Raw genomic sequence first — 26,002 nt, 5'->3', positions numbered from 1 at the left:
GCCTTCTACCATGCGTTTTTTAAGCGTTTGGCTATGTGCCCACACTGCGGAAATGAAGCAGAAATTTTCTGCTTCATTTCTGCATGTCCTCTCCCGGATAAACGCATGCGGAATTCCGAACGCGTTTATCGTGCATTTATCGCGTGATTTCCACATGCGGAATGGCCTTGCGTTTTTTATTGCACTGCAAAGGCAATTCCGCTTGCGGAAACGCAAAATTAATGAACATGCTGCGGATTTTTTCCCGCAGCAAAAACGCTGCGGAAAAATCCGCAGCATGGGCATTGAACTTGCGTAATCACATTGAGGACCATGGGGGGCGGATTACATAGCGTTTCACAAGCGTTTACGCTGCGGAAATTCCACAGCATATCCGCTTGAAAAATGCTACGTGGGCACATACCCTTTCTGCAGCGGAATTGCCGCTGTGAAAACGCTTAAGCGCATAGTGGGCACACAGCCTCACGATTCATTTATATTTGAAACTCAAAGGCATGGGATGTTGGATCAATTTCCTAAATAAAAAATACCACAATGTCTAATATTTTTCATTCATTTATTTAATTTCTCTTTAACTATTTTTGAGACTTTTGTGAAAATCTGATGTAGTTTTATAGCAAATTTATGCAAAAATATGGAAAATACTGAAGGGTTCACAAACTTTTAAGCACCACTGTGTACATACATTACATTACTTATCTTGTACTGATCCTGAGTTACAACCTGTATTATACTCCAGAGCTGCACTCACTATTCTGCTGGTGCAGTCACTGTGTACATACATTACATTACTGATCCTGAGATACATCCTGTAATATACTCCAGAGCTGCACTCACTATTCTGCTGGTGCAGTCACTGTGTACATACATCACATTACAGATCTTGTACTGATCCTGAGTTACATCCTGTATTATACTCCAGAGCTGCGCTCACTATTCTGCTGGTGGAGTCTCTGTGTACATACATTACATTGCTTATCCTGTACAGATCCTGAGTTACATCCTGTATTATACCCCAGAGCTGCGCTCACTATTCTGCTGGTGGAGTCTCTGTGTACATACATTACATTGCTTATCCTGTACAGATCCTGAGTTACATCCTGTATTATACCCCAGAGCTGCGCTCACTATTCTGCTGGTGCAGTCACTGTTTACATACATTACATTACTGATCCTGAGATACATCCTGTAATATACTCCAGAGCTGCACTCACTATTCTGCTGGTGCAGTCACTGTGTACATACATTACATTACTGATCCTGTACTGATCCTGAGTTACATCCTGTATTATACTCCAGAGCTGCACTCACTATTCTGCTGGTGGAGTCACTGTGTACATACATTATTTATTATGCTAATACAGAATTGTGAGTGAAGCTCTGATTGATCGATTATTATAACATAATAGATTGGTACAAGTGAGAGGTGTTTTCCTTCTCCGGCTATCGATGTGCTGCCTGCAGTGATATTAGAATACACATACATGGATGTTCCCTCATCTTTTTTCAGGTCACATGACCAGCTCACTTTGGACAATGGCCGACTAGAAAAGAAGCGCGTAGTTCTCCTCTGGACGACTCAACATGTCCGTCAATTATACAGATAGATGACCTATTGGCTCCAGTAGGCGCCATGCAATGCTCTATTTCTGCTCTAGAGGGAAATGTGGACTTTCTGACTGTTTCCCCCCTGCAATGACAAAAATTTTTGTCACTAAGACTCCAGTGATTAGCTTAAACCTCTTAAATGAAACAAGTAAAGTTGTAATGAAAGGGACTGTCCAAGATAACAAAAACATGGTTACTTTCTTCCAGAAGCAGTGCCTATGGGTTAAGTCTGGTACTGCAGCTTTTTTCCCCTGATTGCTTATGAGGTGCAGTACCACACATAGCCTGTAAACAGGTGTGGCGCTAGTTTAAAACAAATAAACAGTCAAGTTTTTCTACTCATATAACTTAGTGCTGCTCAACAATTCCCACATAGTCCTGGTAGGAGAGTTGTCGGCATCAGGTTCTCCATCCATTGGCTCCATATTACAAGCGATACAGTTCCTCCCGCAGCTACATCACACTGCACTTCTCTTCAGCCGCTTGCTTCATTTCTGTGAATGTCGCTGATGCCTTTTCTTTAAGTGTATCCATGTCCATATTCTGAATATTTTGCATTTGACCAATAAACGAGCCTTTCTCCTCCTCTTCTACTTGATCTTCGGCCACCATCTTCTGGAGCTCCTCGGGAAGCTCGATATCATCTCCGGCCATCTGTATCTGATTATCGTCCTTCTCACTCTAGGAAAATAATAGCACAGACATTAATAGCGATTCCAAGACAGATCAGTTGTGATCTGCAGGAAGGATCTAAGCACAATATTTCTGTGTTGCCACCATAGAGCAAATCCGAAGAAATTACCCACGGTATCATATTTTTGTGTTCATTTTTTTTGTTAATTTTGGTAATTTTTTTTTTAACAAAACAGCAGTAGCCACCCACAAGGGACCCCATTTTTCAAACTACACCCCTCATGAACTTTATCTGGGTTTGAAGTGTCCTTTTCGGACCCACAGGTCCTTCATGAAAGTTCATAATATTGGGACGAAAATGTTGGTTTAGCCTAAAATTTTTCCCTTTCATGAGGGAAAGCACTATTTGACTTTTAGAGTGCAATTTTGGGAGGAAATGATTGTGGACGCCACTTAAAGATCTGAAACCCCCCTAAGTGACCCCACTTCGGAAACTACACTGTTTAAGAAATTCATCTAGGGGTGTAGTAAGTATTTTGAACCCAAAGGTGCTTCACATAACTTTATAATGCTGGACCACGGAAAAGAAAAATGTTGTTTTCGCCCCCAAATTTTTTATTTTCACTGGTGGTAATAGGCAATTTCTCCCAAATGTGGCAATACTTTATATGTGGTTGGAAACTACTGTGTGTGCTCACAGGTGGTCTCGAAAGGACAAAATCACTATTTGGCTTTTGGAGCCTAAATTTGGCAGTAACAGTTTGTGGCTGCCTCTTGCAGAGCCCCGGAGGAGCAAGGACATAAGAAAACCCACAAAATGGCCCATTTTGGAAAGATGGCTTTATTATTATTTCGTTATATTCATATTTTAAATATGAAGGTTTGTTTGTTTGCAGGATGTGTTGACATTTTTAGTAAAACTGTAAAATATTATACAGTATATATATATATATTTATATACAGATTTTTCTGTATTTTCATGACTATGAAAATTGGACATTCACACTGAAGGCATCAAAACTATGAATTAACACATGTGGAATTATATACTTAACAAAAAAGTGTGAAACAACTGAAAATATGTCTTATATTCTAGGTTCTTCAAAGTAGCCACCTTTTGCTTTGATGACTGCTTTGCACACTCTTGGCATTCTCTTGATGAGCTTCAAGAGGTAGTCACCGGAAATGGTCTTCCAACAATCTTGAAGGAGTTCCCAGAGATGCTTAGCACTTGTTGGCCCTTTTGCCTTCACTCTGCGGTCCAGCTCACCCCAAACCATCTCGAGTGGGTTCAGGTCTGGTAACTGTGGAGGCTAGGTCATCTGGCGTAGCATCCCATCACTCTTCCTCTTGGTCAAATAGCCCTTACACAGCCTGGAGGTGTGTTTGGGGTCATTGTCCTGTTGAAAAATAAATGATGGTCCAACTAAACGCAAACTGGATGGAATAGCATGCCGCTGCAAGATGCTGTGGTAGCCATGCTGGTTCAGTATGCCCTCAATTTTGAATAAATCCCCAACAGTGTCACCAGCAAAGCACCCCACACCATCACACCTCCTCCTCCATGCTTCACGGTGGGAACCAGGCATGTAGAGTCCATCCGTTCACCTTTTCTGCGTCGCACAAAGACACGGTGGTTGGAACCAAAGACCTCAAATTTGGACTCATCAGACCAAAGCACAGATTTCCACTGGTCTAATGTCCATTCCTTGTGTTCTTTAGCCCAAACAAGTCTCTTCTGCTTGTTGCCTGTCCTTAGCAGTGGTTTCCTAGCAGCTATTTTACCATGATGGCCTGCTGCACAAAGTCTCCTCTTAACAGTTGTTGTAGAGATGTGTCTGCTGCTAGAACTCTGTGTGGCATTGACCTGGTCTCTAGTCTGTGCTGCTGTTAACCTGCAATTTCTGTGGCTGGTGACTCGGATAAACTTATCCTCAGAAGCAGAGGTGACTCTTGGTCTTCCTTTCCTGGGGCGGTCCTCATGTGAGCCAGTTTCTTTGTAGCGCTTGATGGTTTTTGCAACTGCACTTGGGGACACTTTCAAAGTTTGCCCAATTTTTCAGACTGACTGACCTTCATTTCTTAAAGTAATGATGGCCACTCGTTTTTCTTTACTTAGCTGCTTTTTTCTTGCCATAATTGAAATTATAACAGTCTATTCAGTAGGACTATCAGCTGTATATCCACCTGACTTCTGCACAACACAACTGATGGTCCCAACCCCATTTATAAGGCAAGAAATCCCACTTATTAAACCTGACAGGGCACACCTGTGACGTGAAAACCATTTCCGGTGACTACCTCTTGAAGCTCATCAAGAGAATGCCAAGAGTGTGCAAAGCAGTCATCAAAGCAAAAGGTGGCTACTTTGAAGAACCTAGAATATAAGACATATTTTCAGTTGTTTCACACTTTTTTTGTTAGGTATATAATTCCACATGTGTTAATTCATAGTTTTGATGCCTTCAGTGTGAATGTACAATTTTCATAGTCATGAAAATACAGAAAAATCTTTAAATGAGAAGGTGTGTCCAAACTTTTGGTCTGTACTGTATATATACATATATATATATATATATATATATATATATATATATATATGACCTTTTGATCCTTTTTTATTAGATTTCATGTCATTGGTGCGTTTTTGTGTTTTTTTTAATGGTATTCATCGTACAAATTAAATAATAGGACGAAATTATGTGTACTTTATTTTGTTCACTTTTATTATTACAAAAAAAGTCGTTTGTAGTTGCAAATCATTTTTCTGTATTTTTTTTTTTACTTTGTTTACTTTTTTCATATTTTTACAAATTTCACCATGTTCACCATACAGTAAAACTAATCTGGCAATATGATTCCCCAGGTCAGTACGAGTACGCAGATACCAAACATCAATAGTTTTTCTTTTATTTAAATGGTAAAAAAAATTGTAAATTAGTAAAAAAAAAATTAATTTTGCTTGTGTCTTCAATTTCCGAGACCCATAGCTGTATCATTTTTGGGATCTGGGGCTGGGTGGGGACTTATTTTATGCACCCTGAGCTGATGTTTTTACTGATACAATTTTGGGGTAGATACAATGTTTTGATCGCTTCTAATTGCATTTTATTGCAATGTTGCAGCAACCAAAAACGTAACTCTTGCTTTTTGATTTTTTTCTCGTCATGCTGTTTGCCAGATTAATTTACTTTATATTTTGATAGATCGGACTTTTAAGTTGCTATAAAACGTGGGACCTGAACAATTGAAAATGGGCTTTATAAGCTAGACATCCCTTTTAAGTCTTTTTTTTTTCTGATATAAATCCTATTCAGCCATGTTATTCATTTATTTAGTACCAGTAAAAGTTTGGACACCACTGTTCATGCAATGGTTTCCTTGGTCTTGTTGGAATGTGCACATTGTAGATTCAGAATGAAGGCAGCAAAACTACAAACTAATACATATGGAAACAAGAAGTAAAGAAATACGTGTGACACAACCCAGAATATGTTAGGCTGCGTGCACACGATGCGTTTTTCATGTGTTTATGCTGCGGAATTTCCGCAGCGGAATTTCCGCAGCGGAAACGCATCAAAAACGCATGGTAATCCGCACCCCATAGTCCCCAATGGCATTCCGCAATGTCAATGCACATGCTGCGGATTTTTCCGCAGCGTTTCTGCAGCGCTCATAAATCCGCAGCATGTTCATTAATTTTGCGGAAGCGCCGCCATTGAGACGCATAGAATCTGTGTCTGTACATTTGTACAAGCGGATTATATGTGGTTCAATGTGCGTATGGTACCCAAGTCTGGAGGAGAGAAGACTCTCATCCAGACCTGGGTACCATAGAAACTGTAAAAAAAAGAATAAAATAATAAATAAAGTTTATATTCACCTGTCCGACGGCCCCAGCAGCGCTTCTCCTTCCAGGACCTGAGATGACGTCGCGGTTATGTGACCGCAGGCTGTCTCGCGAGATGCCGGCAAGCCAGGAAGGAACCAGGAAGGAGCGCGACAGCACACGCGGCGGCATCGGAGGTAAGTATAGCTTTATTTTTTTATTTTTACGGTCACACTATATAAATCCATGCCGGTTGCATGGATTTATATAGTGTGACCTAGTTGTCAAGCACTTTCCAAGTGATGCTATCGCCTGGAAAGTGCTTGTCAGTCCGCATGCGGAAACATGCGTTAACGCATGTGGGTACGCATGTGAATCCGCATGTATTCTGCAGGAAAAACGCATGCACGATCTGCATGCGTTTTTTCTGCCAGGGAGATGCAGAAATGCTGCAGAAATTTTCTGCTTCATTTCTGCATCGTGGGCACATAGCCTTACACCTTAGGCCACTCACAGTAAACCCTTTTACGCTGATGACTTTACAGCCCCATTGTTTCAAGCAGCTTCATCAGGTCGTCACCTGGAATGGCTTCCAACAGACCTGAAGGATTTTGCAAAAGTGCTGAGGACTCTGTCCAACAAATTCCATCTCTCTTGCATTGAGGTTGGGTGATTGTGGAGGCCATGTCATCTGAGCAGCCTTCACCCTTCCCGTTCTTGGTCACATCACCCTTACATTGCCTGGAGGTCTATATTGGGTCATTGTACTGTTGCCACACAAATCATAGTCCCACTAAGAGAAAACCAGATAGGATGGCGGATGCTGCCGAACTCTGTGGTAGCCCTGTTGGGTAAGGGCACCTTGAATTTGATATAAATCACAATGTCACCAACAATGCACCCCCACACCATCACACCTCCCTCTCCATTTTTCATGGTGGGTACCACACATGTAGAAACCATCTGCTCATCTTTTCTGCCTCTCACAATGTGGCACTTAGTACAAAATATCTCAAACTTTGACTCATCAGACTAAAGTACAAATTTCTACTGTTCTAATGTCCAGTCCTTGTGATGCCTGGCCCCCCCAAAAAATCTCTTCTACTTCCTCAGTCCTCAGTAATTGCTTCTTTGCAGCAATTCAACTATAAAGGCCGCTCAACGCAGTGTCCTCTGGACAGTTGATGTTGAGAAGTTACTGATACTTGATGTCTGTACATAAGTTGTGAAGGCTGTTATCTGAGGTGCTGTCAACTAGTGCTTTCTAAGGTTGGTAACTCTGATGAACTTATCCTCTGCAGCAGAGGTCATACTAGATCTTTCTTTCTTGGGGCAGTCTTGAAAAGAGCCAGCTGATTGATGGTTTTCATGACTACACTTTAGGATAGCTTTAGGATTCTAGCAATTTTCTGGATTCACTGACCTTCATAAATTTACTTAATTGAGTGGTTCTTGCCATATTCTGCCTTTGAACAGTTGTGAAATAGAGCACAGGACTGTAGCGATCTATGACCAATACTATCTCAGCAAAACAAACCCGATGGTCGCAAACATTTCTGAAGGCCGTAATTCCACAACTGAACTCTTGACAAGGCATACCTGTTCATTGGAAGCCTTTCCAGGCATTGATTCGATGACATTACTTAAGGGATGCCAAAGGGGTATAAAGCTGTCATCAGAGTAATAAGGGGGTAAAATTAGGAATCTAAGGTTTAACACACATTCTGATTTGTTTCACACATGTTTCTTTACTTTTTGTTGTGATATGTGTTGCTTTGTGGCTTTGCTGCCTTCAGACTGAATCTACAATGTGCACATCCCAATAAGAACAAAAAGAACCATTGCATGAACAGGTGTGTCCGAACTTTTGACCAGGGCTGTATGTTTGTAGAAAAGGGGACAAAGAACATGATCATTGGTAGAAATCTACTCTGACTTTTCCAAACTTCTGAACACCTTATCTACCTATCTAAATGATTTGTTAGAAAGTTATCACCAATCCCGAAAACTGGAGATAAGTTAATGTGTCTTGTTAATGGGCAGGTTTTGTCAGAATATACATTTTTTGGAATATTCCATATAAACTCTGGTCAGATATTGTCATACAGTTATTACTGTGAAACATTTATGATATCACCATAGATTTTAAAAAAAAATGTTGCCACAAAGCAGGAACAATAAGGTCTCCATTTAAGCCTTGACTAAATTACTACCATACCTGTGGTAATCTGTATTTTCCCCTTAAATGTACCCGCAGGGTGGCTCTCTCTGCTTTTTTCTGAATAAACTTGGCATCTCTTTCCATCCTGCAAAAAATATGAAAAATATTGGTCATATTCACAGAAAATGATTTTTATATTTTCTTTGAAGCAGTAATGTGACATCGCTGTGTGTATTATCCCTGTACTGTGACATCGCTGTGTGTATTATCCCTGTACTGTGACATCACTGTGTGTATTATCCCTGTACTGTGACATCACTGTGTGTATTATCTCTGTACTGTGACATCGCTGTGTGTATTATCCCTGTACTGTGACATCACTGTGTGTATTATCCCTGTACTGTGACATCACTGTGTGTATTATCTCTGTACTGTGACATCACTGTGTGTATTATCCCTGTACTGTGACATCACTGTGTGTATTATCCCTGTACTGTGACATCACTGTGTGTATTATCCCTGTATTGTGACATCACTGCGTGTATTATCCCTGTACTGTGACATCACTGCGTGTATTATCTCTGTACTGTGACATCACTGTGTGTATTATCTCTGTATTGTGACATCACTGTGTGTATTATCCCTGTACTGTGACATCACTGTGTGTATTACCCCTGTACTGTGACATCACTGTGTGCATTATCCCTGTACTGTGACATCACTGTGTGTATTATCCCTGTACTGTGACATCACTGTGTATATTATTCCTGTGCTGTGACATCACTGTGTGTATTATCCCAGTACTGTGACATCACTGTGTGTATTATCCCTGTACTGTGACATCACTGTGTGTATTATCCCTATACTGTGACATCACTGCGTGTATTATCCCTGTACTGTGACATCACTGTGTATATTATTCCTGTGCTGTGACATCACTGCGTGTATTATCCCAGTACTGTGACATCACTGTGTGTATTATCCCTGTACTGTGACATCACTGTGTGTATTATTCCTGTGCTGTGACATCACTGCGTGTATTATCCCAGTACTGTGACATCACTGTGTGTATTATCCCTGTACTGTGACATCACTGTGTGTATTATCCTTGTGCTGTGACATCACTGCGTATATTATCCCTGTGCTGTGACATCACTGCGTGTATTATCCTTGTGCTGTGACATCACTGCGTATATTATCCCTGTGCTGTGACATCACTGTGTGTATTATCCTTGTGCTGTGACATCACTGTGTGTATTATCCTTGTGCTGTGACATCACTGCGTATATTATCCCTGTGCTGTGACATCACTGCGTGTATTATCCCTGTACTGTGACATCACTGTTTGTATTATCCCTGTACTGTGACATCACTGTGTATATTATCCCTGTACTGTGACATCACTGTGTGTATTATCCCTGTACTGTGACATCACAGTGTGTATTATCCCTGTACTGTGACATCACTGTGTGTATTATCCCTGTACTGTGACATCACTGTGTGTATTATCTCTGCACTTTGACATCACTATGTGTATTATCCCTGTACTGTGACATCACTGTGTGTATTATCTCTGTACTGTGACATCACTGTGTGTATTATCCCTGTACTGTGACATCGCTGTGTGTATTATGTCTGTACTGTGACATCACTGTGTGTATTATCTCTTTACTGTGACATCACTACGTGTTTATCCCTGTACTGTGACATCACTGTGTGTATTATCCATGTACTGTGACATCACTGTGTATTATCTCTGTACTGTGACACAACTGTGTGTATTATCCCTGTACTGTGACATCACTGCGTGTATTATCCCTGTACTGTGACATCACTGTGTGCATTATCCATGCACTGTGACATCACTGTGTATTATCCCTGTACTGTGACATCACTGTGTATTATCCCTGTACTGTGACATCACTGTGTGTATTATCCCTGTACTGTGACATCACTGTGTATTATCCCTGTACTGTGACATCACTGTGTGTATAATCCCTGTACTGTGACATCACTGTGTGTATTATCTCTGTACTGTGACATCACTGTGTGTATTATCTCTGTACTGTGACATCACTATGTGTATTATCTCTGTACTGTGACATCACTGTGGGTATTATCCCTGTACTGTGACATCACTGCATGTATTATCTCTGTACTGTGACATCACTGTGTTTATTATCTCTATATTGTGACATCACTGTTATTATCCTTTTTCTGTGACATCCCCATGTTTATTTTCTCTGTACTGTGAAATATCTGTGCTTATTTTCATTAGTGTTCTGGTTCTCAGATTTGAAAAGGAATTGATGGAGGTTTTCGAAGCTTCTCCTAGAAAACATTCAGTGAAAAACAGATAACACTAGGATACTATCTGGGTGCTTGCTGAGTTTTTCATGGACTCATACATAGGCTTACATTGATGAGTTTGATATGTGATGCACATCAAAAAGGTCTTGTCTCCATTTTTTTAATGAATACTCAGACATGTGAACAACCCCGTGGATTATAATAGAAATGTATACCTTCCAACTTTGAAAGACCAGACATATACTGTGGCACTCATGGTGCCATAACAGTTTTTATGTTACGTCACTTCCCTAACCTCACACTGTCCTTTATATGCACTCTCAAAGAAGTATTGCTATTAGTGAAGCACACAGTAAAATACCCTTTGCGTGCCCCCACACATTACTCACCAGTGCAGCACACACTATGATGAATCTACAGCCCTCCAAAGTACACCCCCCCCACACAGTGTGATGCCCCCTCAGTCCACCACACATTACTATCTCACACACAGTAGGATGTCCTCACAGCAAGATGCTCCTCACAGCCCACCACACACCACACAATAACCCACGCACAGTATGATGCCCCACAGTTCACCACCCACAGTACATTCCCCCAAAGTATGATGCCTCCACAGCCCACCACACACAGTAAGATGCCTCTAAAGCCCACCACACACAGTAAAATGCCTCCACAGCCCACCACACACAGTATGATACCCCCACAGCCCACCACACACAGTATGATGCCCCCACAGCCCACCACACACAGTATGATGCTCCCACAGTCCACCACACACAGTATGATGCCCCCCAGCCCAGCACACACAATACATTCCCCCAAAGAAGGATGCCCCTACAGCCCACCACACACTGTATGTTCCCCCGTATGCAGTATGATGCCCTCCCACAAAGTATGAAGGCCGCAGTACATTGATTTCACAAAGATTGATGCCCATCTCAGTCCCCCACACACATAGTAGGATTCTCCCACAATGCATTCCCACTGACCTCAGCAATATGTCCCCACAGCCCCGTCACACAATATGATGACCCCTCACATAATATATTCCCCCACAAACATACAATATGATGACCCCCACATAACACATTCCACCACAAACAGTATGCTGTCCTCCCACAAACTAAGATGCCTACAGTGCATTCCCCCCAAACATTACAATGCCCCCCACAGCCTCCCTACATGTAATGATTCCCACCATAGCCCCCACCTAACGAATTATGATGCCCCCAGACAAGCACCACACTTTCCTGTCAAATCCCTGCTCGTTGCTCCTGTGTTGAGTCCTGGTCTCTGCTGCAAGTCTCAATATTTTGCACACAACGTCATTTCCAGGCAGGTGAAGCAGACAAATATTTCAAGAGGAAGACACTTCAGGAAATACCTTTGTTTTTTTTTCCCCTGAAACATTTTTTTTTTTCATTATTTTTTTTTTTTGTCTATTTCTGAGCGCTTCATTGATGTTTTTGGCCTTTGGCTATTTTTTTTTTCCAGAATATTCACAACATTTATTTATTTAACTCCATTAAACAATGAAGAAACTAAAGATTATTAAAGCAAAAATGCTGCCAAAATGGTCAAAGAGATGCCCGGGCGTCTTCTGAGCCTTGCCATTGACTTATACAATAAAGTATAAAGTGTTTTCAGTGCGGAAAATACCTGAAGAATGGTCGGGTCACTTCTGCTTGGCATCTTTGGAAACCTGAAGTGGTTAAAAAACGCTTGAAAGCCTGAACATGTGAACAGCAAGTTGTTTTTACATTGAAATATGTGTTTGTCTACTGTACTACTGTGTTCCTGCCCATGAAGTCACCAATCATGTGTAATATAGTGTGAATAATACTATGTGTCTTTTACATATATTGTGTCATGTGAAATGTGAACTATGTCTTGCGGTTTTAGTGCATATTGTTATTTAGACTGTGATATGGTAATACGTATAGTGCTGGTCTTGTAAGATATAGATTAGGTATTAGGACATAGGGTAGATAGTGACTATAGGGTAAGCATTATAAGTATACTATATTTAGTGCATAGAGTGTAATAAGTATTGCTAGTACAATATGCAGAGTTGCACCAGGAATTCCCTAAAAAGTGAAGATAAGTGGTATATTACATAGTTAAAGTTTGGGACTAGCCCATAGTAGGAGGGACAAGCCCCAGTAAAAAGGGACTGCTTCCTGATAGTGTCGGATCGGTGATCACTTATTTATCGTTTGGGTCCGAATATTGAAAAACGCACCTATCGGAATAAGTTTTATCCCTGACAAGACACTTATCCCCATCTTAAAATGCAACGGCAGGTGGGACATCTGACAGCAGCTCCATTCATTCTCTTTGGGGCTTCCAGAAAAAAAACAAGAACAGCCACTGAGGGAATGAATGGATCAGTGGTTAAGTCGCACATGAGCTCCAATCTAATGGGGATAAAAGCTCCATATTCTACCAATCGGTGCGGGTCCCAGCAGTCAGACCCCACTAATCAATAATTTATCACATGTCTTGCGGAGAGGTGATTACTTGTTTTCCCTGGAGAACCCCTGTAAGAGCATCTTGTTCCAAGTATTTAATAACTAATGGAAATAAAGAATCTTCTCCTAATTAATATCAGAGAGAACAAATGACCGCCATACACAACACAATCCACTATACCAACATCAATAGTAATATGTAGGCCAATAGTACTGGCCTACATATTACCACCACATAGTGACCAAGTAATACCACATACAAGGAAGAAATGCCACCACATCGTGACCAGACCACATATTACCACCACATAGTGACCGAATAATACCACATACAAGGGAGAAATACCACCATACCGTGACCAGACCAGTTATTAACAGCATATAGCGTTCAAATAATTCCCCATCATTTCTCTCCCCCACCTCCATCATTGCTCTCCCCACCTTCTCCAACATTGTCATATCTCCCCCACCTTCTCCATCATTGTTATATCTCCCCCACCTCCTCCATTATTGTCATATCTCCTCCATCATTGCCATATCTCCCCCAGCTCCTCCATCATCATTGCCATATCTCTCCCACCTCCTCCATCATTATTGCCATATCTCCCCCCACCACCTCCTCCATCATCATTGCCATATCTTCCCCCACCACCTCCTCCATCATTGCCACATCTCCCCAACCACCTCCTTCATCATCATTGCCATATCTCCCCACCACCTCCTCCATCATCATTGCCATATCTCCCCCACCTCCTCCATCACCAGTTCAATGTCTCCCACCTCCTCCATCACCAATTCCATGTCATATCTCCGCCCACCTGCTTCATCATCATTGCCATATCTCCCCCACCTGCTCCATCATCATTGCCATATCTCCCCCACCTCCTTTATCATCATTGCCATATCTCCCCCACCTCCTCCATCACCAGTTCCATGTCTCCCCCACCTCCTCCATTACCAGTGCCATGTCATATCTCCCCCCACCTCCTCCATCACCATTCCATGCATATCTCCCCCTACCTCCTCCATCACCATGCCATGCATATCTTCCCCCCACCTTCTCCATCACCATGCCATGCATATCTCCCCCCACCTTCTCCATCACCATGCCATGCATATCTCCCACCACCTCCTCTATCACCATGCAATATCTCTCCTACCTCCCCCATTGCCATGCCATATCTTCCCCCGCCTCCTCCATCATCATTGCCATGCCATATCTCCCCCCACCTCCTCCATCACCATGCCATATCTCCCCCCACCTCCTCCATCACCATTGCCATGTCATATCTCCCCCCACCTCCTCCATCACCATGCCATATCTCCCCTCACCTCCTCCATCACCATTGCCATGTCATATCTCCCCCAACCTCCTCCATCACCATGCCATATCTCCCTCCACCTCCCCCATTGCCATGCCATATCTCCCCCACCTCCTCCATCACCACTTCTCTCCCTCATCTCTCTCCACCTCCTCCATCACCATTACCCTCCCTCATCTCCCCCACCTCCTCATCACCATTGCTCTCTATCATCTCCCCCCACCATCACCATCGCTCTCCCTCATCTCCCTCCACCATCACCATTGCTCTCCCTCATCTCCCCCCACCTCCTCCATCACCAGTTCCATGTCTCCCTCACCTCCTCCATTACCAGTGCCATGTCATATCTCCCCCCACCTCCTCCATCACCATGCCATGCATATCTCCCCCTACCTCCTCCATCACCATGCCATGCATATCTTCCCCCACCTCCTCCATCACCATGCCATGCATATCTCCCCCACCTCCTCTATCACCATGCAATATTTCCCCCACCTCCCCCATTGCCATGCCATATCTCCCCCATCTCCTCCATCATCACTGCTCTCCCTCATCTCTCTCCACCTCCTCCATCACCATTACCCTCCCTCATCTCCCCCCACCTCCTCATCACCATTGCTCTCTATCATATCCCCCCACCATCACCATCGCTCTCCCTCATCTCCCCCCACCATCACCATTGCTCTCCCTCATCTTCCCCACCTCCTCCATCACCACTGCTCTCACTCTTCTTCCCCCACCTCCTCCATCACCCATTGCTCTCCCTCATCTCCCCCCACCTCCTCCTTCACCATTGCTTTCCCTCATCTCCCCCCACCTCCTCCATTACCATTGCTCTCCCTCATCTCCCCCCACTATCACCATTGCTCTCCTTCATCTCCTCCCACCTCCTCCATCACCATTGCTCTCCCTCATCTCCCCTCACCTCCTCCATCACCATTGATATCCCTCATCTCCCCCCACCTTCTCCATCATCATTGTTCTCCCTCTTCTCCCCCACCTCCTCCATCACCATTGCTCTCCCTCATCCCTCAGTGTGGAGTATTATCGGCCAGGAAGATAAGGACTGGATAGAAGCCTGTCATAGAGATCATCTCCCTCATCACACCCTTCCCCCCTCCATCTCCATGCAGGATAAAGAATGCTGTGTACTATTGAGTCCTTATGAAGGAAAAGCCTGCGGTTGTGTATGCATTAAAACTGTGCTGTACTGTGCTACCGGATAATAGACTGTGTACTGCTGTGCTGCAAAGGAGACTGTACTGTTATTACTGGAGCCTGTTGCTCAAAGAGACATTTGCATTGCACTGGCCGTGCCTCATTAAATGTTACTGTTCTACCGTTTATGAAGACTCTTGTCAGATGTGTCTGGTCAGCAACTGAATCTATCGTGTGCCTGAGAGAAGCTGCAGCCTATGGTCGCTCTGAGTAACGGTTCCCCCAGGATTCCAATGAATTCATGTAACCGGTCATCTGAACTTAGGCAGCGTGCGTGTAACAAGTACTTTGTCAGCACATGAAGTGACATCACATGCTAATTTGGGAAAAGCTAGTTCGTCACCAATCAGAGCAAGGCTTTAGATGTCCGCCCACTTCTCCTCACGGTCGTCTTTCTGGTAGTCAGGCTGTATGCTCAAGTAGTGTCTGGTCATTGTCATAATAACCATCTTTTCATAACCTTCCTTACTCTTTTTCCTATTCCTTCATTGCATCGTCAGTTAGCCATGTGTGTGTCCAGGAAACATGCATCCAGTTGTCCAGTTGTATGGACATGTCCAAGTTAGCCACAATCACTGCTTTACCACATGAATTGTACTGCTTTTTGTGTGTAACAGCAGGTGACAATACTCCTGAAGAACCCGGGAAGGTTTATCATTAGTGCGAGAAGGCTGTCACCTACTTCCAGACGGGACCATGCAGAACTAATCGGAGCAGAAAGAGTTGGAGGGGGGATGAGTTCAAATGTGACACCCAATAAGGTGCCATTGATGATGAAGTCCCCAAATATAAAGGGTCTGCGCACCAAACTGGAGTGGCTTTTAGCATCAAGAGAGAGAGAGGTGCAAACGTGCACAAGAGAAGATGCTGCAGTCGGAGTGACAAGCCTCAGCGCGAAGCGTGTGCCAGCAGGGTACTGGCCGCTTGCAGACAAAACCCAGATGGCACCAAGTGAGATCCAGAGCCCCGACTATGCAATTCAAGATTCAGAGCCAAAACAACACCATTCAAGAGCCGCAACGCAGCCCCCTTCTACCCAGACCTGGGAGACACTCATCGTCGGTCAGGCACGGAAGATCAGTGAGGAGACTCTGCCCAGAAGAGGATTCCTGTGGTAGTGGAAAGAAGACATGAGTGAGCCGTGCCATTGCTTCCAGCACTGACGTATGGTACAGGTGTTGACCTGGGCAAAGACAACAGATAGGGTGGGGGTCAATTGGAGCAAAGGAGGATCAACGTGCTTTGGTAGACTTTCTTAGGAGGACTTGCGGCCTAGCAGGAAAACCTTCAGGAGGAGCCAACGTAGTAGCTCCCATAGGAATAGGTGTATCACCCCTGTAAGAGGCACACAAGCATAATCCCTAAGAGACTTCTCTGTCATTCAAATTGAATGCTAAGATTTATTATGTGTTGCATATTGTATAACTTACTGGTGATTACTGTTCCACACTGTTTAACTGTTTTCTAACTACTGTAAACTACTGTAAACTACTCCGCCATATCGGAGGAAATAAATAGCTCATTGACTGTTCCCGCTTCGTGTCCATCTGTGTGTTGCATCCGGTCACTTGCTTTACATTTGGCGTAGTCGGCAAGCTGATACAGTTACACTCTGGGGCAGAGCTGAGAGACTCGATGTCCCTGCACTGCCATGTGGCCGCTATGGGGCCCTTGAGCAGGAGGGTGGGGGGCCCCCGGTGCCAGCATCGTGCCCCGCACGCGTCACCACATGTTCAATGATGAGAGAAGGAGCGCGACACTCCCTCTCCCATCAGTCCCCCTCTGCGTCTGACTTGACTGATGCAGACACTGACCGGGCGCTATGACGTCATCACTTGACACCCTCTGTCCTGAGATGTGAGGGTGCTCATAACAGTGTGGGGAACGAGGAGAAGTAAGTATTGTATATTTTTTTTTTTTTTATGGGGAGTGCATAATACTATAGAGGCCTATGGGGGTGCATTATACTATATAGAGTCAGCCTATGGTGGTGCATTATACTATATAGAGTCTGTCCATGGGGGGTGCATTATACTATATAGTGTCTGGCCATGGGGGGTGCATTATACTATATAAAGTCTGCCTATGAGGGTGCAATATACTATATAGGGTCTGCCTATGGGGGTGCATTATACTATATAGTGTCTGCCTATGAGTGTGCATTATAGTATATAGAATCTGCCTACAGGGGTGCATTATAATATATAGAGTCTGTCCATGTGGGTGCATTATACTGTATAGAGTCTGCCTATGGGGGTGCATTATACTATATAGAGTCTGCCTATGGGGAGTGCATTATAGTATATAGAGGCCTATGGGAGTGCATTATACTATAGAGGCCTATGGGGGTGCATTATACTATATAGAGTCTTCCTATGGGAGTGCATTATACTATATAGAGGCCTATGAAAGTGCATTATACTATATAAAGTCTTCCTATGGGGGTGCATTATACAATATAGAGTCTGCCTATGAGAGTACATTATACTATATAGAGGCCTATGGGAGAGAATTTTACTATATAGAGGCCCATGTGAGTGCATTATACTATATAGAGTCTGCCTATGGGGGGTGCATTATACTATATAAAGTCTGCCCATGGGGGTGCATTATATTATATAGAGGCCTATGGGAGTACAATATACTATAGAGGTCTATGGGGATGCAATATACTATATAGAGGCCTATGGGGAGTGCAATATACTATAGAGGTCTATGGGAGTGCATTATACTCTATAGAGACCTATGGGAGTGCATTATACTCTATAGAGACCTATGGGAAGTGCATTATACTATATAGAGTCTGCCTATGGGAGTGCATTATACTATAGAGGTCTATGGAGGTGCATTATACTATATACAGTCTGCCTATGTGAGTGCATTATACTATATAGAGGCCTATGGGAGTACATTATACTATAGAGGCCTATGGGGGTGCATAATACTATATAGAGTCAGTCTATGGGGGTGCATTATACTATATACAGTCTGCCCATGGGGGGTGCATTATACTATATATAATCTGCCCATGGGGGGTGCTTTATACTATATAGAGTCTGCCTATGGGGGTGCATTATACTATATAGAGTCTGCCATGGGGGTGCATTATACTATATAGAGTCTGCCTATGGGAGTGCATTATAGTATATAGAGGCCTATGGGAGTGCATTATACTATAGAGGCCTATGGGGGTGCATTATACTATATAGAGTCTTCCTATGGGGGTGCATTATACTATATAGAGGCCTATGGGAGTGCATTATACTATATAGAGTCTTCCTATGGGGGTGCATTATACTATATAGAGTCTGTCTATGAGAGTGCATTATACTATATAGAGGCCTATGGGAGTGTATTATACTATATAGAGGCCTATGGGGGTGCATTTTACTATAGAGGCCTAAATGAGTGCATTATACTATATAGAATCTGCCTATGGGGGTGCATTATACTATATAGAGGCCTATGGGAGTGCAATATACTATAGAGGTCTATGGGAGTGAATTATACTCTATAGAGACCTATGGGGAGTGCATTATACAACCTCTGGCAAAAATTATGGAATCACCGGGCTCGAAGGATATTCATTCAGTTGTTTAATGTTGTTGAAAAAAAGCAGATCACAGACATGGCACAAAGCTAAAGTCATTTCAAATGACAACTTTAGGGCTTTCAGAAACACTAAAAGAAATCAAGATTAAAAATGTGGTACTCAGTAAGGGTAATTTTTTTCAGACCAAGCAGAGGGAAAAAATTATGGAATCACTCAATTATGAGGAAAAAATTATGGAATCACCCTGTAAATTTTCATTTCCAAAACTAACACCTGCATCAAATTAAATCTGATCGCTAGTCTGCATCTAAAAGGGAGTGATCACACCTTGGAGAGCTGTTGCACCAAGTGGACTGACATGAATCATGGCTCCAACAGGAGAGATGTCAATTGAAACAAAGGAGAGGATTATCAAACTCTTAAAAGAAGGTAAATCATCACGCAATGTTGCAAAAGATGTTGGTTGTTCACAGTCAGCTGTGTCTAAAATCTGGACCAAATACAAACAACATGGGAAGGTTGTCAAAGGCAAACATACTGGTAGACCAAGGAAGACATCAAAGCGTCAAGACCAGAAACTTAAAGCAATATGTCTCCAAAACAGGAAATGCACAACAAAAAATGAGGAATGAATGGGAGGAAACTGGAGTCAATGTCTGTAACCAAACTGTAAGAAACCGCCTAAAGGAAATGGGATTTACATACAGAAAAGCTAAACATAAGCCATCATTAACACCTAAACAGAAAAAAACAAGGTTACAGTGGACTAAGGAAAAGCAGTCGTGGACTGTGGATGACTGGATGAAAGTCATATTCAGTGATAAATCGCAAATCTGCATTGGGCAAGGTGATGATGCTGGAACTTTTGTTTGGTGCCGTTCCAATGAGATTTATAAAGATGACTACATGAAGAGAACATGCACATTTCAACAGTCATGGATGATATGGGGCTGCATGTCAGGTAAAGACACTGGGGAGATGGCTGTCATTACATCTTCAATAAATGCCCAAGTTTACATTGATATTTTGGACAGTTTTCTTATCCCATCAATTGAAAGGATGTTTGGGGATGATGACATCATTTTTCAAGATGATAATGCATCCTCCCATAGAGCAAAAACTGTGAAAACATTCCTTGAAAGAAGACACATAAGGTCAATGTCATGGCCTGCAAATAGTCCGGATCTCAATCCAATTGAAAATGTTTGGTGGAAGTTGAAGAAAATGGTCCATGACAAGGCTCCAACCTGCGAAGCTGATCTGGCAACAGCAATCAGAGAAAGTTGGAGCCAGATTGATGAAGAGTACTGTTTGTCGCTCATTAAGTCCATGCCTCAGAGACTGCAAGCTGTTATTAAAGCCAGAGGTGGTGCAACAAAATACTGGTGATGTATTGGAGTGTTCTTTTGTGTGTTTGTTTTCCATGATTCCATAATTTTTTCCTCAGAATTGAGTGATTCCATATTTTTTTCCCTCTGCTTGGTCTGAAAAAAATTACTCTTACTGAGTACCACATTTTTAATCTTGATTTCTTTTAGTGTTTCTTAAAGCCCTAAAGTTGCCATTTGAAATTGCTTTAGTTTTGTGCCATGTCTGTGATCTTCTTTTTTTCAACAACATTAAACAACTGAATGAACATCCTCCGAGCCCGGTGATTCCATAATTTTTGCCAGGGGTTGTACTATATACAGGTCTATGGGAGTGCATTATACTATAGAGGTCTATGGGGGTGCATTATACTATATAGAGACCTATGGGAGTGCATTATACTATATAGAGACCTATGGGAGTGCATTATATTATATAGAGGCCTATGGGAGTGCATTATACTATAGAGGTCTATGGGGGTGCATTTTACTATATAAAGGCCTATGGGAGTACATTATACTATTGAGGCCTATGGGGTGCATTATACTATATAGAGTCTGCCTATGGGGGTGTATTATACTATATATTGTCTTCCTAGGGGAGTGCATTATACTTTATAGAGGCCTATGGGAGTGCAGTATACTATAGAGGTCTATGGGGGTTCATTTTACTATATAAAGGCCTATGGGAGTGCATTATACTATAGAGGCCTATGGGGTTGCATTATACTATATAGAGTCTGTCTATGGGGGTGTATTATACTATATATTGTCTTCCTAGGGGAGTGCATTATACTATAGAGGCCTATGGGGGTGCATTTTACTATTTAAAGGCCTATGGGAGTGCATTATACTATAGAGGCCTATGGGAGTGCATTATATTATATAGAGTATGCCCATGGGGATGCATTATACTATATAGAGTCTGTCTATGGGGGTGCATTATACTATATAGAGGTCTATGGGAGTGCATTATACTATAGAGGTGTATGGGGGTGCATTATACTATATAGAGGCAAATGGGGGTGCATTATACTATATAGAGGCCTATGGGGTGCATTATACTATAGGGAGGTCTATGGAGAGTGTATTATACTGTATAGAGGCCTATGGGGAGTGCATTTTACTACATAGAGGCCTATGGGGAGTGCATTATACTATATTGAGGCTATTTAGGCGGCCATCATACAGTGTGGGGATTACAATGAGGACCATCATACAGTGTGGGAGATAATGTTGGGTCTTTGTATAGTGTGGGGGCCATTATACAGTGTTGGAGCCATCAGTTTGGGAATACTAAGGGGTCAGTATATTGTGTGTGGGTACTATACAGTGAGGGGGCATTATACTGTGTGTAAGAGAGCATCATAATGTGTGGAGGAGAGACTCAGGACATTTTTAAATGTTAAGTGGGCACTTATTGTTATAGGGGAACTCAGGCTATTTTGGCTGTCAAAAGGGCACAAAGAGGGCATTATTACTTTCTAGGGGGCAAAATGAGGGCACTTTTTTCTACGGCACTTGCACACGGCATTACTATATTGTAGAGGTTTGTTTTACCATCTAGAGGGCACACACTAGGTGCAGTAATAGGGACACATGGCAGCAGCGGCTCAATATTGGGGTATCAGCAGGATGAGGCGTTTGTGCAGGTTGGGAATAGATGGGGACGGTGCCTGAAATGTAAGGAGTCAAATGTGTCTTTGTTGTAATCTCTGCAGATGAGTCCTGGATGGAGAAGTTGTCATGTCGGTCTGGGCCAGATGGAAAAGACAGGAAAAATGAATGACTCCACCAGAAAGAACGTCATCTGTAAGTCACCATCTATAACTGTACTGTAATCTCTTATATGTTCTGCAGGACGGGCATCTATCAATATATGGTCACCAAATGGCAGTAATATCAGTGTTGATCTTTGTATAGAGATTATTTTCAGTAACAGCGCGGTCATCTTCTGAGGTTCTCCTACATCCACTATTAGGGTGCACCACCGTAGTTGTAATCAGGGTTACCTGGTTAGGGATTCACTGACTGAGGACCAATAACTCATAACAGCCGGGAGGCTGAGTTTAATGGGCAACGTATTCGCTGCTTGATGGACACGGGGTCCCAGGTGACCACTATGTCTGAAGAGTACTTTCAGATCCACTTTCCTGAAGTCACCTGCTCCAAGAAGGAGCCAACCATTCGACTAGTGGCGGCCAACTAATTGCCCATTCGAGTGGCCGGAGTAATGTGGATGTCTGTATAGGTGTGCGGAAAAGAGCCGGGCTGAAACGGGATAGTGTTGGTAAAGGGTTCCCGAGGAGGTGAGCCCATCGTGACATTGGGGGTGAATGTGTTGAAGGAAGCAGGGCAGTTCCTGGATGGTGGCCCAGACAGAAACAGTTGGACTCATGCCACTCATGACCAAGCCAGCAAGAAAGTGTTCCAGCAGTTTGTGAGGGTCAGTCAAATTCAGAAGTTTCCCGCTGCTTCCCAGCGCCTCTGCAAAGCTATGGTGACTTTACCTGCAGGGCAAACTGTACTTACCATGCCAGTACTGGTTCATGTACAGTATCATTAGAAGGAGTGGATATCCAAATTTAACCTATAGAAGGGGATGAAGCGATGTCCGGACTATTGGTTGCTCGTATCCAAGCCACTGTTCAGCAGGGACGCGTACCCGTGCGTTGCATAAATTTGAGCAGAGCAAGCCTGCAGTTAATGTCACAGCAAGCAGTGGCACAAGTTTACATGATGCCAGAAAATCTCACCAGGGCCGATGCTGTAGAATTAATGCCTGTGGAGGGAGACCCGTGGACCCTGTCCGTATCACTCGATGGTCAAAAGGATAGAGATGAGCCATGAGCCGGCTGCCACCTTTTAGAACAAATGGAGGCCAACCTCACGGAATTCTCCCCGAAGCAGGTAGGGCAGGTTGAACAGTTGTTGCATCGATATCGACGAGTGTTTGCACAATGCGAATATGACTTTGGACGCACCCAGGCCATACAGGAAAAGATCTCAATGGTGACCAGAGCCCCCATTTGAGAGAGATATCAGCAAATCCCACCTCAGATGTACCAAGTGAAAGAACTGCTGTTGCACATGCTATGTAATGGAGTGATGCGCAAAAGCCAAAACCCCTGGGCGGCACCCATTGTGTTATTTCAAAAGAAAGATGGTACGCTGAAGGTCTGAGTAGACTACCGATGGCTGAATGCTTGCACCGTGCGAGACTCCTACCTCTTACCCAGTATTGAGGAATCCCTGTCCGCTTTGGGAAAGGTCAAGTACTTCTTCCTCGATCTAGCCAGCGGCTACTGGCAGGTTCTGGTGGCTGCCAAAGACTGCCTTCATCCTCCGTATGGGCCTTTTTGGATTTAGCCAGATGCCTTTTGGGCTGACAAATGCATCAGGGATGTTCCAGCGCCTGATGGAAAGATGCTTGGGGGATCCAAATTTTGAAGCGACCCTGATATACCTTGATGACATTATCATCTACTCGCCCACGTTCGAAGACCATCTTATCCACATAAAACAGGTGTTGGTCCACTTTGGAGACACAGGCTAAAAGTCAAACCCTGGAAGTGTCACCTGTTTCAATGGGAGATTGAATATCTGGTGCACACTGTTTCCAGCGCCAGAGTCTACCCCACCACGGAGAAGGTGGCCGCAGTGCAAAAATGGCCCACTTCTATCAACTTGAGAGAACTAAGAGCATTCCTGGGGCTGGCTGGGTACTACCCCAGATTTATCAAAAACTTCGCTAAAATCGCGCCACCATTTAACGAGTTGCTAAGGGGAATCTCAGGGGTAGCCAAGCGGCAGCCAATCCAGTGGGGTCCTAAGCAAGAAGAAGCCTTCCAGACATTGAAAATGGCGTGGATGGATGCTCCCATTTTAGCCTACACTGATTTCTCTCAGCCCTTCGTTCCGTACACCAACTGGAGCCTATATAGGGGCAGTGCTGGCCCAAGTGCAGGAAGGGAGAGAAAGGTTGATCGCCTACGCCATCCTTTCACTGAGGGACTCTGAAAAGAACCCAGGATAATTACAGTTCATTCAAGCTGGAGTTGCTGGCGTTGGTATGGGCTATGACCGAAAAATTTGCAGAATACCTGTCACTATCGGGCATGCATGTGCAGACGGATAATAATCCCCGGGCTCACCTGGAGAATGCAAAACTGGGTGCCCTGGAGCAAAGATGGGTCGCGAGAATATTCAAGCATCGGTATAAAATTTCCTACCGGTCCAAATCCTTGAACACGCATGCGGATGCTCTGTCCCGAGTCACTCAAGCAGGACCAAAGAGACATAGATGAAAAACTGGAGGGTGACGAGATTCCAGATTTCAGGCAGCTGGCCCCAGCTGTAACCACTGCCCAAGAGTCTGGAGGAGAATCCAGACCCACCCAGATCCTGGGCCGTACCAGGGATGAGTGGGTACATCTGCAGCAGTCTGACCCTGAATTAGTGGAACTGGGAAAATGGGTCACTCTGGGACAGAGACCCGACCAGGAGGAAAGGACGACTCTACCAGCAAATACCCTGCAAATCTTGGGCCAATGGGAAAAGCTCTTCATTAGAGATGATTTACTATGTTGAAGGATCCAGCTCCCTTGAGAATTTGATGTCACCTGACAAATGGTGGTACCAGAGGGGTTTGTGGTGCAGCTAGCCAAAGATGCCCACTTTGGTGCTGAAAAGACCTTTCGATGGTTGCAGGGGCTGTTGTATTGGCATCAGTTGCAACAGGTGGTCGAAGACATCTGCCGAAGTTGTTGATGATGCAAGCTGAACAAATCTTCAGAACAGAGGGCTCCTATCCAAGCCATCTGAATCTCCGCACCCTCGGAGGTGTTGATAACTGACTACCTGATGATCGGGATGTCTCACAGTGATATGAGTATTGCTTGGTGATGACTGACCACTTCACCAAGTTCGCGGTGGTGACCCCAACTCAGGACCAGACAGCAGAAGCACAGGCCAGAGCCATCTGCTGAGACTTCATTTGCATGTATGGATGCCCAAAAAAGATTAATTCAGATCAAGGGGTCTGCTTCTAAGGAAGGGTAATGGGGGAGCTACACCGTCTCTACAGAATTGATAAGTCTTAAACCACTCCACATTTCCCGCAGGGGAATGGGGCCTGTGTACGCTTCAATCGGAAGTTGATAAAGATGTTGCAAACCTTGGAAGAAGAAAAGAAGATGAAGTGGCCCAAATTCATCTCCAAGTTGGTGTGGATCTGCAATAATCAAGTCCATGCGACTAATGGCTAGACGCCATATATGCTGCTGTTTGGGTGGAATGGACAGGAGATTACTGAGCTAGAGCTCAATCCGGAAAATGTCTGACAGGGGAGCAGTCCGAGTACTTGGGTCTGAGAGCACCGACACAGACTCCAGACAGTGAGTTATCTGGTCGAGCATAAGTCTCGAGAGGTGTAACATCTGGACCTGCCCCCGATGCCGGATGAACTGCTCCATCCAGGAGACCGTGTGCCAGTGTGGGCCAAGTAAGAGAAAAAAAGGAAAAGCGC

At 43.7% G+C, this 26,002-nt stretch overlaps 1 protein-coding gene across 1 annotated transcript in view; it reads right to left on the bottom strand.

The window, feature by feature from the left end:
- Positions 1-1,528: 1,528 nt before the first annotated feature.
- Positions 1,529-26,002, bottom strand: part of CPLX4 (complexin 4) — a 44,840-nt gene continuing 20,366 nt past the window's right edge. The window contains exons 2-3 of the mRNA XM_073655089.1: positions 8,289-8,376; positions 1,529-2,289 (exon numbers count right to left, since the gene is read on the bottom strand). Coding sequence (XP_073511190.1) covers positions 2,062-2,289; positions 8,289-8,376 — 316 coding nt within the window. The 3' untranslated portion in view covers positions 1,529-2,061. The remainder of the gene's footprint in view (positions 2,290-8,288; positions 8,377-26,002) is intronic.

The sequence above is a fragment of the Phyllobates terribilis genome, unplaced genomic scaffold (genome assembly GCF_046119375.1).
Source record: "Phyllobates terribilis strain yellow unplaced genomic scaffold, ASM4611937v1 Scaffold_1__5_contigs__length_1240528914, whole genome shotgun sequence".
Lineage (NCBI taxonomy): Eukaryota > Metazoa > Chordata > Amphibia > Anura > Dendrobatidae > Phyllobates > Phyllobates terribilis.
This window is presented reverse-complemented; position numbering and strand designations above follow the sequence as displayed.